The 15594-nt window shown below is 45.4% G+C and overlaps 1 protein-coding gene across 6 annotated transcripts in view; it reads right to left on the reverse strand.

Annotated features, from left to right (window-relative positions):
- The window catches only part of ARFGEF3 (ARFGEF family member 3), a 146332-nt gene that overhangs the window by 13595 nt on the left and 117143 nt on the right, over positions 1–15594 (reverse strand). For 5 of the 6 annotated variants that reach the window (XM_046675961.1, XM_046675959.1, XM_046675958.1 and 2 more), the window contains 8 exons: positions 12864–12967; positions 11095–11239; positions 8154–8282; positions 5610–5786; positions 3964–4078; positions 3064–3166; positions 2597–2728; positions 303–424 (listed from right to left, as the gene is read on the reverse strand). In XM_046675961.1, coding sequence (XP_046531917.1) covers positions 303–424; positions 2597–2728; positions 3064–3166; positions 3964–4078; positions 5610–5786; positions 8154–8282; positions 11095–11239; positions 12864–12967 — 1027 coding nt within the window. The remainder of the gene's footprint in view (positions 1–302; positions 425–2596; positions 2729–3063; positions 3167–3963; positions 4079–5609; positions 5787–8153; positions 8283–11094; positions 11240–12863; positions 12968–15594) is intronic. The other variant, XM_046675960.1, reaches the window with a different exon arrangement.

Consider the following 15594-nt stretch of genomic DNA (forward strand, 5'->3'; position numbering starts at 1 on the left):
GAAGAAGACAAGGAGAGAGGCCTCATGAGAAACTAACCCTGCTGACATCCTCACCTTGGATGTCCAGCCTCCAGAACTGTGAGGAAATGCATTCTTGTTGTTTGAGCCCCCAGTTTATGGTACTTTGTTATGGTAGCCCTAGCAACCACACATGTGAAATGTGGGAAATTTGGTTAAAAGGCCAACAATGTGGTATGAAACCTTTGCTAGACGACTCCACAAATGCCTCCAGTATTCTGGGCCAAAGCCTGGTTGACAGTGAGCCAGACCTGGGGCACGCAACTTCCCTACTTGCCGCTCACCTCTTCTTGGCGTGCCCGTTTTGCTTCTCATCTGGAGGCAGCTCGATAATAAGCTGACAGGACTGGGCGTGATCCAAGTTGTTTGGGGTCTTTGGTGAGCACTGAGTGTCCAACATAAACACCTGTGGGGGGCACAAAGGAGAGTTCAGAGCTCCACCATCCTCGACCCGACTCAACCAGGGATGAGCTGGAGGGCCTGGGCAAGTGGCTGGCTCTTTCTACTCATTTTCTCACCCGTGACGAGAGGTCGATGATGGTTTCCTACCTGGTGTGTTTGTGGAAAGAATTAAATAGCTTAACATGTACGTTTCATATGAAAGCACTGGAGGAGTAAACACTCAGTAAATGTTAGCTGCCCACGCTAATGCTAACACAGTGCGAGCCCCCACAGCACGACAGCTCATTACATTCCGAGAGCCAGCACCGACGCCTCCCCCTAGGGGTGAACGGAGAGGCTGTGTTTGCAAAGCTCTTCTCTGATTCTGACTTCTCTGATTCTGACGTCTGTTTGGTACCGTGTTCCATCCAATGCAGGAATAAGAACTTAATCAGGATGTCCTGTCTGGACGACTGACGGGCCATGCTCCCTACTAGATGATGGGAGATGTGACTGAGAAAAGAGCCCCCACTTCCCAGATTCTTGTCCCACTTCCCTGAAATACGAGTATTTTTAAGGAACTTTTTCTTTCCAAATCTTGTTAAGAACTACTAGATTGTTGAATACTGGGTCATCTGAAGAGTGAACAGAGGAGGAGGGTTTGGGACTGAGGAGAAAAGGGAAAGATTAGGAAGTGAAAGGCTCACTGATGGCCTCTCCTGTCTTCCCCACTAGCGACTCGTTTTAGAGCAGGACTCCACGGACGCGCTGACCCTTGCTGTGGGGTATGGTGGGAACCCTATCTGGCCAGGGCAATGAATTCCTGCATAGGGAACCTACTCCTCTGGAGGAGCGCTTCTTGGCTTCTCTGTTATGGCTCCTAGCCAGACTGACCACCACTGAGTCCATGAGGGCCAGGCTGTTGCAAGTGGCTCCTCACTGGAGCCTTAAAACCTTTCTTCTATTCCGACCTCTGTGAACTGGCCTTGGATGCTCCCTCCCTTCACAACAGAAGAACCATCTACCCGGGATGCTATGAGTGTGCTCAGCAGAGGCTGTGAGAAGTGCGAGGGGGAGGGGAAGTTCTTGTCCTGCTACCTAAGGAGAGCCGGCGAAAGCCATGCAGGAGCCAGACCTGCCCTCGAAGCTTCTCCACTGACAAGTGAGGGTGACTGAGGTCTTCATGTTGCTAGCCAGGGCACCCTGGAGTAACAATGCGCTAAGAGGAAGTGTTACTAAGAATCTAAACAGATCTCGTAGAGAAAGGGAGCCTTTAATAGAACCCTCAACGCACCTTATTTTTTCAAATTTAATTCAATCTGACAGTGCATATACATCTACAAAAATTGCTTAATATTTTAAACATGTACCACACACGCATATGTATGCAAACTATCTTCTGCATCTGAAGACACTTCAAATGTGTCTGCTGTGCTGCACGGTAGAGCGTTTATCAATCAACGACTGTGGGCGTTTAGTCATTTTCCCCGTTATGAACAGATGTGAATTTGGGGACGTTGCTTGCTTGTCCTGCGGACGAGAGCCACGCAGGGCTTCTCAGAGGCAGACCAACATGGCACTGGAACATTTGGGGCACATCTTGGCCTGTGCTAATTCTGCAAGGCCTTCTGTGACTCAGGAATTCACTGACTAGCATCCTCTAAGCGCCTTCTGCATGCCTGCTCTAGCCACACCAAGGAAACACAGAACACATTCTCTGCTCCTCAGGAGCTCACAACCAACTTCTGTGACTTCTGACATGTGTCAGAAGAAAAGTCGTGGGTGAGTACATTCTAATTTTACTAATCAGTTACATTCAACTTGAACTTATTAAGCAACTTGTAAATGTCAAGCTCTGTGCTCTGTACAGGAGATATAAGAAAAAAGTCAAATAAGTTTGCCACCCTTGGCACTCAGACACTAGCGGTAATAACACTTAGAGTGTACACAGTCCAAGCATGTCAAGTGGCGTGTGAAGCGCAGGGCAGGCAGGAGAAGGTGCCTGAGGAGCAGCAAGTAGGGGATGGCAGAGAGGGCCACACACTGCTGACTGGTGAAAGCCATCCTGTGAGGAACAGCACCAGCAAGAGGTCAGACCAGGAGGCGTAGGTCCCTAAGAGAAGGACAGGTGGCTTGGGGGTCAAGACCCTCAGGAAGGAGCTTCTAGGAGCCCTGGGATCCGATGCCGCAGCCTTACCTGCTGAGCCATGGCTCGGATGCGCCAGTACTCGGCCTCGGCACTGGGGGAAGAGGAGGGGGCCGCCACCCGCACCTGGCAGCCTTCCCCACTGAAGCTCTCTGTGCCGCTGTGGAAGCAGCCCAGCAGGTCCTAGGGAGAAACACAGCAGGCGCTCTCTGGGTGTGCGCAGTGCACGGCTCCAGGCCCTGTCTTGAATCTGGTGCCGCCTGGGTGCGCGCAGTGCACAGCTCCAGGCCCTGTCTTGCATCTGGTGCTCCCTGGGTGCGCGCGGTGCATGGCTCCAGGCCCTGTCTTGCATCTGACACTGTCACTGTGTCTGGGACCAAAGCACTGATGCAGCCACCTCTTCCTCACCCTCTGCGAGATCTCCAGTGTGACAGCTGCTATGAGGAGGAAGGCAGAACCCTGCTGCCCAGCCAGACGCAGCACTAGGAGCTCAGGATGACGGGAACCTGTGCACATACCTTCACTGGCTTGAGTGTGGCGGAGAACGCATCCTGCAGTGCACAGCAAGCGAGCCTCCACATCTCCTCAGTGAACACAGGGCCTGCTGTCACGAGGACGTACCTGCCAGAAGAGATAGGAAGGATGTCCTAATCCATAGGTACAGACGTGTGCGTAGACTTAGTCCACAATTTCCTGACCGGTCCTGCCGGCTTATCCCCCTGCCTCCAGTCTGTCCATGTTCCATCATCATAATGCTATTTCCCAAACTATTTTAACACAAAATATCAACGGGTCCCCACTACAAACAGGCTGGTTTTCAAACTCAGGTTGTGTGGAGGACTGGATACCCTGTACTGATTTTTCCATTCTAACCCCATTTTCCACTACTCCTCTACAAACGATGATCAACAAACACAACTAAACCCTCTCATCCCTTGTAATTTTATCCCACGGATTCATTCACGCTGCTCTCCTGCTGGCGGAGAGACAGTGAGAACCTACCATGAGCTGCCCCCTGGGGAGATCCCACCAAGTGTCACCAGGACAGCGAGCCCCTGCTGACCACCCTGCCCATGTCCCGTCCTTCCAGGGCACTGACAGTGCCCCTACGGTCACTGTGTTTCACATGACTCTCTAGTGCGGCCTCCAGAAGGGGCTATGAGCTCCTTCAAGGCAGGGACCTCGGCTCACATCGCCTTCCACGCAGCAGAGCACCTGGTATAATGACTTGCACAATAAATACTTGCTGACTGAACACCAAAACAAGGAATCATTGGCACACATTTGCATTTATACAAAGTCATTTTCCCTTATTAAAAGCAAACTAAAAAGTGGATTGCTACCACAAAACAATTTAATTCCAATGGATTTCATGATAAAAACTCCAGTTTTGTGGAGAGCCAGGGATCCTTTCTCACCGGATACAGGAGCAGCCCACCCTGGAGATGGTTTCCGTGGGTTTGGCCACACAGGCCACCAGCAACTCAAAGAGGTCCTTCAGCATGGTGTTGATCACGCCCTCGTACCTGATGTCTGCAGGAAGAGCCAAGACAAGGTTTCACTCAGCATTACTGTAAACGAACGGCTGGAGCAGCATCTACCGCCAAAGAGGGGAGGCTGAGCAATAAGATAGATCAACATCCAGGAAAGAGACCAACGAGGAAAATGACCCTAAAAACAAAAAACCCTTGAAGACAACAATGTTCCTGGATTTTACCCAACTTTAGCTTGTTTCATCCATTTGTAGATAGATCAAGAGGAAATATGTGGTTCACTTTTATGTGCTGATGAACATTTTATATGCAGATGAACATTTTCAGTTAAGTACATAATTCATCTAAATTCTTTACAAAAAGGAAAATCAAACATTTTCCTTACTGATAATAGTCAAATTAAACTGAATTAAATGCTCTGGGAAAACAAAAACCTGTCCTCCCCCGTCTCCTCGAGCATTTTCAGTCTGGCTCCAGTCTGCACACTGCCCCGTGACTGAAGAAAATCAGACTCCCCACGTCACATTCCAGCTGCTCAGTCAAGCACTGGTCTGTATTCTTTTGCTCAGAGGCCCTCCGAGGCCGCAGAATCCGTTTTCAGCAGGATCCTCAAGGGCTCCAGGCTGTGGGGAGCAATGAGCTGGCAGAGAACGCCTGCCCCACGGGCACGGCCATTACCACCTGTGGAAATGCCACAGTTCTTTCCCCACCAGCCGCTCTTTTGCAGAGAACGTTGCCCTCACTCAGCCCAGAAGAGATGTGCTCCCTCTGTGTGCTGTCTGACCCTCCCTGGGAGTTTCTCCCACCTTTCCCACAGGCAGCTCCCGCCCTGTTCTGTTCTCTCTACTTCCCACGCCCTTCCCTCTTCTGCAGAACCCCCAGGGCTAGTCTGCTGTCTGCTCTGCGCTCAGACTCCCAGACCCTCCCATGGCAGGAGCCACGCACAGGAACCTCTGCTCCACAAGGATGCTCTGCCGGAGCCACTACCGACCCCCTCCGCGCCAGCCCCCTCCGTGCCGACCCCCTCTCCGTGCTGACCCCCTCCCCCTCGACCTGCTGCCTTCAACCTACTATTCACCCCACGCTTTCAAGTCTTTCTCAAAACGCCACAGATATTAAGAACCTTCTCTTCCCCCCTAAACCATTAAGCAAATTCTTGCCCATAACTTAAGCCTTTTCTACAATCTTGCTTCCTCTATTTAGCCCCCAGATGAAGCAGGACAACAGGACACACCCCCAGGCTACAGAAACATTTCTTCCTTTTTAATTTGTTAAATACTTGAACTTACCTCCCCTCTCCTAATGCACAGATACCCTAACTTTATTAGGTATTTCATCTTTAGTCACACACATATTTTAATTACGTGTTTGGTAATCATGTAGAGGACACACGAGTATCAATTTTCTTTCTGATAATCTATTTGAAGGCTGGCACTGACCATGTCATTCTGTTTTAACAATTCCAGGACAAAACCTAGGCCCTGGTATTTGTGTGAGGTACTTACTAAGCACTGTCAGACAGTGGTGCTGCCTCTAAAGACACACTCACGAGCCGCTCTGGCACCAGGTACCTGAGTGTATAAAGCTCTGAACGTGCTCCACCACCAGCTCACAGGACAGGCCAATGGCATGCTTGAAGTTGGCAGAGGCTGCATCCCAGTAAGAGTGGTCCTGATGGCTACGACGGAGCCAAACGGACATCACAGGGAGGAGGAGGTGAACAACCGCGTAGATACCGAACCCTGGTCCTGAAAAAGCAAAGTCAGCACAGAGTGGTGATCTCGGCAGCTCTCCTGTGAAGGAAGGGAAGCACTTCGCCATCATGCACCACCACTGATCCCTGAGAAGGTCTGAGGGAAAGGAGTCCAGCATGGGGGCCAGCCCGGTGGCACAGCGGTTAAGTCTGTGTGCTCCGCTTTGGCGGCCCCAGGTTCACCAGTTCAGAGCCCGGGTGTGGACCTACGCACCACTTATTAAGCCACGCTGTGGCAGTGTCCCACGTACAAAATAGAGGAAGACTGGCACAGATGTTAGCTCAGCAACAATCTTCCTCAAGCAAAAAGAGGAAGATGGGCAACAGGTGCTAGCACAGGGCCAATCTTCCTCATGAACAAAAAAAAAAGAATCTAGCACTGATGGGGAACCACACACGGTCATGACTTATTTACACACATGGACACACACATAGAAACTCAAAGAATACTGATAAAGCTAAATATCCCTGATCAACTCCTTGGTCCCCAGATACAAACACACAGATATATACGCATGTCACTAAAACACCTTTAAGATGTAAGTACATCTATTTATATGAAAAGAGGGATACAGAGTTTTGTTTTTCATTACTTTTATATAAAGAGGATAATGTAAACCTTGGTCTGCATGTTGCTTTTTGCCCTTAATAATACATGTTTTAGATAGTCCTCATTTTACTGCCACACACTATCCCACTGTACGAATACGTAACACTTATCCACTCCCTTCCTGATGGACACTGAAGGTGTTTCTAATTTTTCGCTTTATAGACAATGCCATAATGAAAATCTTCGTGAAAATGTTGATGGATTTTTAAAATTCTGGTAACAAAAGCAAGGCATCCTTTCTATAATAAGCACAGAAAATACATGAGAATACAAAGAAAAAAATTACATTTTGATGTATTTCCTTCTAGTACTTTTTTTTGTGCTGAGGAAGATTTGCGCTGAGCTAACAGCCACTGCCAATCTTCTTCTTTTTGTATGTGGGTCACCACCACAGCATGGCCACTGATGGATGAGTGGTGTCGATCTGCACCTGGGAACCGAACCTTGGCCTCCAAAGCAGAGCACATCAAACTTAACCACTAGGCCACCAGGGCTGGCCCTCCTCCTAGCACTTTTGAACATACCTGTGTACGGGTATTTATAAATGCATAAAATTTCATAGAGTTGAGATTGCACTCCATACTATACATATATTAACATAATGCCTTGTAAACAATTATTCATGTCATTAAATATTATTCACAAATGTTCATTTTAATGCCTGTAGAATATTTAAACACTTTTACCATAATTTCTTAACCCATTTGGGGCATTTATAATTTTTTGGCATTCAAGATGTTTCACAAACATCATTATATATATACATTTCTGTCTTCATTACTGTTAATTTGCTTTGATGACAGATTTTTAGGAATAGAATTATTGGGTTAAATGCTCTTCACACACACTTAGGGCCAATCAGAGTGAAAGCAGAAAATGGTCCTGATTGGTGAAACCAAATTGGAATCAGCAGCATATAATGACTTCCGTCAAATACCTGCTTATTCTTGGATGGAAAGCTTTTAGCTTTCCAACATGTGGGAATAGTGATGACAGTTTTCCTGGAAAGAATTCTGACATAAACGTGCTATGGATCTCAAGAGAGTATTGAGTCTTCGTCAGTTTATGCTGAACACAAAACTCCTCTTATGACTATGGAATTGACTAGTGGTTTCATTTGTGGTTCTGAGTCTCTTAGTGAAAACTAAAACTTCTATAAATATTTCTTTGCTCTTGGGAAAATCTGGATGAGTAAGTGTGAATGCTAACCTTGAATAATTCAGAATAAGAAACAAATTCCTAAAGGCCATTCTTTTTCTGGACTATCAGGTACGAGGTGATCTCTAAATGTCTTTTTCCAAATCTGATCACCTACGACCTTTATACAATCCAGACGCTGCTGTTTTAACACTGCATACACATCTGAGTGGTTTGCTGCCATTGGTGGTACCCAGTGCACCCTGATATACCTGGGGCCATGTGAGATTCAGCCAAAGAGGAAGGCTGTAATGTGGAACAGGGCAAAGCCAACTGCTCATGGAGACATTGATGCCACACCCTCAGCCTGACTATTGTAGGGCTCCACACATTCAATCACCTGGCCACCACGCTTCATTTGTAAATGGACTGGTGGGAAGACCCACAAACAATAATACAACATCTCTTAAATATCACTGCATCATAGCGATTCAACAAATATGACTGAGCATCTATTATGCTGTCTAAGTTTACAGCAGTGACACAGGTAGCAACTCACAGAAATACTTTCCTGAAAAAAGTAAGACACAGAAAAAGATATAGAGAAATATTTACCAGGTGTTTTGGTAACATCTCTCAACAGCTCGAAGAGTAAATCCAAGGTTGGCGGTTGGTGCTGACGTGGACAGTTGGACACGGCTGCTGTTAGCTGCTCCAGCAGGATGATCCAGACTTCTATCAGACCTGGGAACCAAAACCAGCCTCTGTGAGATCCAGTTAAACACAACACAGGATCATCACAATGTCAAGGCAAACACGGCACGTAAAAGAGTCCTGTGATCTGCCACGTGTTGCACGGATGGGAGGCGTCCCCCAGCAAGGCCGCACTCAGGGCCTGTGAGCACCGACAGATTATGACTTACACTTTCTGACAAAGTCAAAGGGAAAAATGCTCAAATTTCTTCCTTATTCCCCTTCAGGAAGAAGTAATTCTCATTACTGCTCACTACTTGGTGAGGGAAAAAGCATGAGATTCTTTTTATTACGTCCAAACAGTTCCAGTTTTGCCATTTACACAGCACTACAGAAGCCAACATCCCTGTGAATCCCTGCCTTCAGGAACAGGTGAACTCAAGCTCGGCAGCTGTGGCAGAAGAGGACTCAGCTTCTCCAGCTTTAGACAAAAGGACCTAGAGGAGAATATAAAAAAATAGCCCACTCTACATTTTAATTTTAATATGTTACTTATAATTTTCCTGTAAAAGAAAACTATCAGAAGATGCTAGTTTTTAAATATTCTCATTAAAAAAACAACTTCCCCAGTTTTAAATATCCCCGTTAATAGGAGGCAAAATCAAGGTCATGGACACTAAATATAAAACTGAGTGACAGCAAGTTCTCACGAACTTCAGAATACAAGGAGGTTGGACAAGCTAATTTACAGGAAATGCAGGGGACAGAAGAACATGTCACCATGTCACACACCACTATGAGGGAACCAGTAAAATCCACATGGGAAACTCCAGGACAAGGTGCCTCACTTCTTTCACAAGTAAACTGCAAAGGGGTAAAAAAGAGTTGGAGAGGAAAAGCTGTAGATTGAAAAGGACTTAAGAGACACATCACAGCCAAACATTCAATGTGGATCTTATGTGAATCCCGGAAATTAATGCACATTCATAAGAAAATTGGAAATTTGATGTTAAAGAATTACTGTGAATTCTTAGGTGTGATAATGACATTATGGTTATGTTTGTGATCTCTGGAGAACACACACTAAAGCATTTACAGACGAAATGCTGTGATGTCCGGTATTTGCTTTAAAATAACATGGGGAGGAGGAAGTCAGGGAGGTGGGAGACAGGAAGAGTGCGCATGTGTGTGCCTGTAGACACACATAACACAAGACTGGCTGTCAGTTAATAATAGTTGAAGCTGAGTGATGGGTACAGGAAGGTCCATTATACCATTCTGTCTTGTTTTACGTAAGTTTGAAATTTCTGTAGAAAAAAGTAACTATTTGCCTTTGGAAACCAGAGGAATAATATCTAAGAATGTATCAATGGTGAGAAGTAATTTCTTTCTTTTCTTTTTTTTTTTTGCTGAGGAACATTAGCCCTGAGCTAACATCTGTTGCCAATCTTTCTGCACTTTATATGTGGGTCACCACCACAGCCTGGCTGCCAAGTGGTGGAGGTCCACGCCTGGGATCCGAACCTGCGAACCTGGGCTGCTAAAGTGGAGCATGCTAAACTTAACCACTATGCCATGGGGCTGGCCCCAGGAGAATTAACTTTTAATATTAATGTAAAGCTCTCTCATTCTTTTCTGAGATCTAGCTACGTTTCATGTATAATTATAACTTTAAAGCCCTTGATGAATTTACCCTGTGGGAGCTTGAGAGAGTGCTCGGCTGGGCTTTGTCCATAAGATGTGCTTCCTAGAAAAAAAAGGATTAAGGATTTGCACAAATGGGACAGGAATGCTTACTGCCACAAACCGTTTGCAACTGCTCCACAGACTGCACTGTGGATAAGCAGCTTTAGCTTCCGCTTGTCACTGTCTGGGTTGGAGGTTTCAGACGCTAAGTAAAAGTTATTCTCATCTAATCATTAAAACGAAACCTCTATTAGGCAACATCTAGCTAACTTCCAATGTTTTAATTGCTCTCCACCTTAGATATCTATTCTTTCCCATAGTTCTTCCTCACAACTAGTCTGAACCAGCGAGGCTTTACTGTTGCTAATCCCTATGGAAAACTGTGAATCTTCTAGGCACCCCATAAAATAATTCATAATATAAAAACTAAACAGAAGAAAAATCAAAAACAAACAAAAAAGCAAATTAAAAGCACTGCCTCCAAAGCCCTTTTTCAAGGGCTTAAACCAACCTATGCCCAGATATTAGAGCCCTTTAAAGAGATCACTTCCATCTCTAAGTCTAGAAATAGGACAGGGTTGTCTGAATCACAAGACAGCAAGCACAAATCTGGACATTATCCCAAGTTCCTAGACTGAACTCCAGCTCACAGGAAATCACATGGGGACCAATGTGAAACGTTCTTTAAAATTATTCTTTTCATGAGCCTTCAGCTTCACCAGTCACAAACAGATTCTCTCTTCAGTAATGGCTTAATTTCCTCAGTCTCTAACCAAGTAGTCCTGCAGGAAGTAATTATATAATGATTGTGTCTCCTAGGAGGTATTAAGGACAATTACCAGCCAATCTGAGTACCAAGGCACCAGATGTAGCTACATTCCAATTTGCAAAACTCTAGAGAATTCTGAGTTAGAAACTACATTTAGTGGGCTCTGCAAATCTGCACTGGTTTTAGAGGGAGGCCCCACCTAAAAGGGTGGGTTTGGAGGCCTCAGTTGTAAATGCTATTTTTGAAGAGTCCATGGAAACTTTAGGTAGACTTGTTCCATTAGAATCATAAACAAAAACAGCAAACGTGGATAGCCGTTCATGATCTACAAGCGGCTTAATTCAGGTTTAAGCTTTGGGGAATATGAAGATAGCAAATAAGCTGGCTTAATCCAATCAATTAACTTACCAGTGTCATCATCGAAATCCGACAGGACTGACTCAATTCCGTCCTCACTGCTTGCCGACTGTTCCTGAAGTCTTCGAGGCAAGCTAGCAAGTCGTCCACTAAGGAATATTGGCTTCAAGGGCATTTTGTAGATTTTGGCCAATAACTAAATAAAAAATACCAAATTGCAATTATAAATTGGAAAAAGTTGCACTCTGGGGGTTAAAGAACAATAAAACTATAGACCAGTGTGGAAGGAGGACTGAGAGCCAGAGGCGCTCCTACTGCGCGAGTGTTCTGAAGCTGCTGTTTGTGATTTGGATTCTGGGCGTTCACCCCATGAAGCAGATGGAGTCGCATTCAGACAACAAAGAGCTGGAGGAAGACTCTGGACACTCTTCAGCATCGCAACCGCACGTGAGCTTTACAGACTTTTACCGAGGGAGCCACGGAACACGTCCAGAATTTTTGCCTAGGGGGGAAAGTGCTCTATGGGGATCAGTGAGCAGAGAGTGTGGGAGATGGGACATCAGACCTCATTTCTCCTTCCCCTACTCAGTGTCAGGAAACAGGGCGAACGGGAAGTGGAGGGGTGTGAGGGCAAGGTGGAGGGGCGATGGTGTGAAAGCAGAGCTGAGAGACCACCCTGGCTCTGCACTGCACCTTGCTGCTAGAGCCCAGGTCCCGCAAACTCCCAGGTCCTTCCATCTTCCCGAATTAGAACTGCGCCTGTTCTGGAAACCAGGGGAATAGCTGTGAGCGAGAGAGACAAAATTCCTGTCCTGTGGGTGTTACAGACAATAGTCATTCACAAGTGAGTAAAACTTCCGACACAAATGTTGTGGGAAAATTAGACCACGGTACCAGAAAGAGTGACGGGGTGCGGTGGAGGCTGCAGGAGCCCCGCTGTCTCCGAGGAGGTGACATTTCAGATGAGGTCTGGGAGATGAGGAGTGCCACAGAGAGATCTGAGGGGAAAATTCCAGGGAGAAGGCCAGCAATGGCTCTGAACACTAGTAAGTAGAGGCATCTGGGGGGCAGGAAACGAGCGTGGCTGGAGCACAGTGAGTGAGGAGGTCTGCAGGTAGAAAGGGAGCTGCATCTTGTCACGTGGGGCCTGCGCAAGCAGCAGGAGGAAGTGGGGCCACATGTGCTTCTAAAGCTACAGGCTTAACGCTGTCCCCGAGCGAGGGCTGCAGACCGACAGGAGAGGCCTGAGGAAACAGCCTAAGACAGGAGAAAAGCTACTGAGAGAGGGTGTTGCTAAAGCCTGGGGCAGAAAGGGCTCAGAGAGGAGACTGGTCTTGTCCTACCAGCACGTGACATGGATGAGGAGAGAGAACTACTGGATTAGCACAACCAAGGCCCCTGTGCATGCTACTGCACTTCTTCACTAGATCTTGATCAAATACGTCTCTCTTACTTTTTGTCTCTCTTCACTGTCTGCACCCCACCATCCAGGCTGCGGGGCTATCAGGAAGGCTTCCCATGGCCTCGTGACCCCTTCCCACAGTGGACACAAATACAGAGGTTCTGGGAGTTGACGCTCTGAGTGTAAACGGGACATTCAAAGGTCTCAGGATCCAACTCTGTGTCCTAGTGCATATTTGTTACTTTTTTTCTCTCCTTGGTGGGAAGGGTGGGGACATAAATTCACACTCGAAAACTAAGCCCCAATCTCCTCAGTCAGCAGAGTGTTCCTCCTGGGCTTCAGCAAAAACACCGTGCACATGTAGCTAGCATCTTCCGAGGAAGGTTCAGGGCCCAGGCCAGCGTGAGCATGCCCATACCTGAGAACAGCGCCGGAGGTAATCCAGCGCAGGGAGGCACAGGTCCGGGGCTGTGGCTCCTGGTCCTGGGACACAGTCTCCGATCTCCTTACAGTCCACCTCACCTAGAGGCAGCAGGGTGACAGAGACACACACAGTCACGCTTATTTATCCCCTCACAGTAGAAGACTGATTTATTCATATAGTGTTAGTTCACCAAATATCTACTAAAATAGAGAAAAAAGGGGAAAAGAAACATTACTCCAAATGGTACAACCTTGAGAGAGATCCTTTTGGTCATTTCCCTGCATGAGCACATGGTGAACACAGTTGGGACCACACTGCCCCTCTCATTTAGCTGGGATTATTCTGTTTTGTAACTCAACCTCTTGAACCAACAATGAATGCTTTTCCATATTCTGTGCTAGTGCTTTTGGTTCTTGGGTGGTGTTCTTTGGTACCTCTGCCCCGCTGTTGACAGTGTGCCTACTGAAGCTTTGATGACAGAGGACGAGCCAGGACAAGCCACGTGCTGGCTGGGATGATGCACTGGGCCTCTCTACTTAGAAAAGTACCTTGTCTGTTGCCAGCCTTGGCGCTAAGTGGTGATGATAAATGAAGGCTCTGAGAAGACTGCAAACATCTGGGGTTTGGGGATGGTGACCACTTCACCAAACTGAAAGGATTTCTATTGTTTTTGCACATGTCTACAGATTTAACAGACCTGTCAAGGGCATCTAGATATTCTATAGGGAAATAGCAGTTCAGAATTATCATTTTTCTTTTCATGTTACAAATCTATTTCTGTATTTTTAATAAAATCATTCCAGAGTACTGTCACTGTTTCTAACTGTCTACAATCATAGCAACCAGCACCCCTCTGCGGGTAAAGAGACATAATTACTAGGCATTAGTTAAAATTTAGAAGCAGATAAAGAGGTATATTTCTCCTTAAAAAAAAAGAAAAGAAAACATAAACCTTTCCTATGTTTTAGATGAGGGATTAGCAGGATTTTAAAACATTTTTAAATTTTATTGAGGTCATAATGGATTATAACTGTGAAATTTCAGGTGTACATTATTTATCAGTCACCATGCATATCTGCCCCCTTTATGCCTTTTGCCTACCTCCTAACCCCATTCCCCTCTGGTAACCACTAATCTATTCTCTTTATCCATATGCTTGTTTATCTTCCACATATGAGTGAAATCGTGTCGTGTTTCTTTTTCTCTATCTGGCTTATTTCCATTAACCTAATACCCCCAAGGTCCATCCAAGTTGTTGAAAATGGCATGATTCTGTCTTTCTTTATATATACACCACAACTTCTTTATCCATTCATCTGTAGAGGGGCACTTGGGTTGCTTCCACATCTTGGTTGTTGTGAATGATGCTGCAATGAACATAGGAGTGCATAAATCTCTCTGGATCATTGATTTCAAGTTCTTTGGATAAATACCCAGCAGTGGGATAGCTGGGTCGTACGGTATTTCTATTTTTAATTTTTTGAGAAATTTCCATACTGTTTTCCACACTGGCTGTACCAGTTTACATTTCTATCAGCAGTGCATGAGGGTCCCTTTTCTCCACAACCTCTCCAGCATTTGTTATTTTTTGTCATGGTAATTATAGCCATTCTAACAGGTGTGAGGTGATATCTCATTGTAGTTTTGATTTGCATTTCCCTAATGTTTAGTGATGTTGAACATCTTTCCATGTGCCTATTGGCCATCTGTTTATCTTCTTTGGAAAAACGTCTGTTCATATCCTCTCCTCATTTTTTGATCGAGTTGTTTTTTTTTTGGTTGAGTTGTATGAGTATTTTATATATTTTGGAGATGACCCCCTTGTCAGATATATGATTTTCAAATATTTTCTCCCACCAGTTGGTGGGTTGTCTTTTCATTTTGTTCCTGATCTCCTTTGCCTTGCAGAAGCTCTTTAATCTGATGTAGTCCCATTTGTTAATTTTCTTCTTTTGTTCCCCATGCCTGAGTAGACGTGGTATTTGAGAAGATGCTGCTAAGACCGATGTCAAAGAGTGTATTGCCTATGTTTTCTTCTAGGAGTTTTATGGCTTCAGGTCTTACCAGCAAGTCTTTGATCCATTTTGAGTTTATTTTTGTGTATGGTGTAAGATAATGGTCTACTTTCATTCTTTTGCATGTGGCTGTCCAGTTTTGCCAACACCACTTATTGAAGAGATCTTCCTTCCTCCACTATGTGCTCTTGGCTCCTTTGTTCATTTGTTGAAGATTAGCTGTCCGTAGATGTGTGGTTTTATTTCCAGGTTTTCAATTCCATCCAATTGATCTGTGTGTCTGTTTTTGTACCAGTACCATGCTGTTTTGATTACTGTAGCTTTGTAGTATATTTTCAAGTCAGGGATTGTGATGCTTCCAGTTTTGCTCTTTTTTCTCAGGATTGCTTTCTTAGCCTCTATGAAAGTCTTCATCTTCCTGAACTATAATCATTGATTTATGTGTCTGTTTCCCAGAAGAGGCTGTGAGCCTCCCAAAGGCAGGAAGCATGTTTTATTCATCTTTGTGTCCCCAAAGTGCATCCAGGCCACCATGCCCATGCTGCAGGCACTCAACAGTTCAGTGAACAACAGAATGCCAATAATCATGGTTCTTAAACGAAATACAAGACTGTGAAATAATAGAAAATATATATTATATATATAATATTACTATTATTATTATATATATTATATTTTATCTATCTATCTGTCTATATAGATATATGGAC

Source organism: Equus quagga, chromosome 11, assembly GCF_021613505.1.
Source record: "Equus quagga isolate Etosha38 chromosome 11, UCLA_HA_Equagga_1.0, whole genome shotgun sequence".
Classification (NCBI taxonomy): Eukaryota; Metazoa; Chordata; class Mammalia; order Perissodactyla; family Equidae; genus Equus; species Equus quagga.